The sequence below is a fragment of the Oratosquilla oratoria genome, chromosome 32, assembly GCF_046742065.1.
Source record: "Oratosquilla oratoria isolate Oo_2021 chromosome 32, ASM4674206v1, whole genome shotgun sequence".
Taxonomy (NCBI): domain Eukaryota; kingdom Metazoa; phylum Arthropoda; class Malacostraca; order Stomatopoda; family Squillidae; genus Oratosquilla; species Oratosquilla oratoria.
In genome coordinates, this window is record NC_134808.1 from 35,557,159 (window position 1) to 35,559,658 (window position 2,500).

Below are 2,500 nucleotides of genomic sequence, written 5' to 3' on the forward strand. Positions count from 1 at the left end.
ATATATATATATACATATATATGTATATACATATATATATGTATAATGTATATATATATACCTATATATATATATATATATAAATATATATATATATATATATATAACAAGGATGATGCAAACAAGGTCATCATAATAAAACAACAGGGCAGGACTCGCAGTAATGGTATAAACAGGACAAATTTAGATCTAAGAAGGAAATAGTCAAGAATTGGTTTAGTTATAGGGTGGTCGATGAATGGAATAAACTTAGTAACCATGTAGTAAACGCTGAAATTATTAGTTGTTTAAAAAACGATTAGACAACTTTATGGATGGGATGAAAGGTGGTGATGGATACGGAGCTGCCTAGTGTAGGCCTTATGGTCTTTTGCAGTCTCCTTTATTCTTATGTTCTTATATATATATATATATATATATATATATATATATATATATGCAAAGTAGACCACTTGGAAAAAGAAACTAACGAAGCAGAGCGCTTTCGTATATTACATCTTCAGTGCAACAAGTACATAGTGATAGGAATACATAGACAATATATACATGATACAAAGGAACAAGGACAGTTTGAATAAGCGTAGCGACCAATTACCCCCTGGAGAGCGGAAGGTCATTGTCAATTATCTTACGATGGTGGGGCGACATCAGGTCACAGTCGCCAAGGGTCACTGTTTCTACTAATGATATAGGGCGACATTAGGTCAATTCGTTGGGTTACATTTTACCTGATATTATCTTACTAATTTCTTGACAAATGAAATTATCAAGTTTGTACAAGCCTTTATGTAGGTTGGTATTTTGATTCATATCACCAGTAATCAAAATACCAACCTACATAAAGGCTTGTACAAACTTGATAATTTCATTTGTCAAGAAATTAGTAAGATAATATCAGGTAAAATGTAACCCAACGAATTGACCTAATGTCGCCCTATATCATTAGTAGAAACAGTGACCCTTGGCGACTGTGACCTGATGTCGCCCCACCATCGTAAGATAATTGACAATGACCTTCCGCTCTCCAGGGGGTAATTGGTCGCTACGCTTATTCAAACTGTCCTTGTTCCTTTGTATCATGTATATATTGTCTATGTATTCCTATCACTATGTACTTGTTGCACTGAAGATGTAATATACGAAAGCGCTCTGCTTCGTTAGTTTCTTTTTCCAAGTGGTCTACTTTGCATAAGTGAACACACGTACCCGTGTTCTTATTAGCATATATATATATATATATATATATATATACATATATCTTTTAAACCAAACATTTTTTTCCTTGAAAATCCTGCGGCACAGGCAACGAAAAGTGTCCAACATTCTACAAGCAAGTCGGCAACAACTGTGTCTACGTTTCTACCAAGACGAAGCTGAACTGGCAGGAGGCGAGGGAGACGTGCCACAGTATTGACGGCGAACTTTTGACTCTCCCTGATGCCAACTCTTTGAGGGATATAATGCTGCACTTGCAAGTCTTAGGTGAAGGTTCCTAGTTTGTTCTCTTCTCAAGTCAAATCACAATGAATTCGGATTCCAAAGACATACATAATTCCATAAATATACACATTTATATATATATATATATATATATATATATATATATATATATATGTATATATATATATGTATATTTATATATATAAATACATATATATACATATATATACATATATATATGTATATATATACATATATATATATATATATATATACATATATATATACACGCGCACATTATATATAATATATATATATATATATATATATATATAAATATGTATATATATATTGTGAGTAGACGAGGTTAAAAGTTATTCAAGATAACTTTTTATTTTCTGCTTGCGTATAGACTTTAAAAGACGAACATTTATCTTCTCATCTTATGTAAGTTAACTTAGCAGATCTTTTATCCTGGCCGAAGTTTCGGAACTCTCTTTTCCTTCTTGAAGGGCGAATTGCTGTGTCAAATGGTTTACAGGTCATAGACACTGTATCATTGGAAAAGCTGTTGCTCAATTGATAGGGTCTGAAGGTCTTCATTCTGGATGTTTATTGGTGGCTGTTTTGCTTAAATATGGATTGCTTCAAGGAGTAGTAACATTCGGGATCTCTATCCTTGTCAGTCATTGTAGTGTTTCAATCCAGATTATTTCTTGTTGATAGTCTGTTAAGTGTGGAAGTGTGGTGGGACTTAATGAACCCATTGCTCAAGTAGCTTTCTAGTTGTCAGACCAATATATGAGTGAGCCCCCACACTACACACTTTTGCAGCCGTACTGGTATACAACATGGTCTTCATGTCGGTGTGTTTTTATTGTGCTTAGACGATTACGTATCACTAGATTGCCTGTCTTCTTTGTTTTCTAATATATGAATGATCAGAATGTACTTTGTTAGGTCGGTGGGTAATACATTTTTTGTGATCTATTTTTTGACGATCTTCTCATCTGCTTTGTATTTCGTGGACATGTAGCTTTTGTTGTATATTCTTATAGAT

The 2,500-nt window shown here is 33.2% G+C and overlaps 2 protein-coding genes across 2 annotated transcripts in view; both read left to right on the top strand.

The window, feature by feature from the left end:
- LOC143017430 (perlucin-like protein) overlaps window positions 1–2,500 on the top strand; it is a 29,340-nt gene that overhangs the window by 24,043 nt on the left and 2,797 nt on the right. Inside the window, exon 4 of the mRNA XM_076172163.1 lies at window positions 1,303–1,482. Within this exon, the coding sequence (XP_076028278.1) occupies window positions 1,303–1,482 (180 nt within the window). The remainder of the gene's footprint in view (window positions 1–1,302; window positions 1,483–2,500) is intronic.
- LOC143017429 (perlucin-like protein) overlaps window positions 1–2,500 on the top strand; it is a 59,843-nt gene that overhangs the window by 3,889 nt on the left and 53,454 nt on the right. The gene's annotated exons all lie outside the window — the stretch shown is intronic.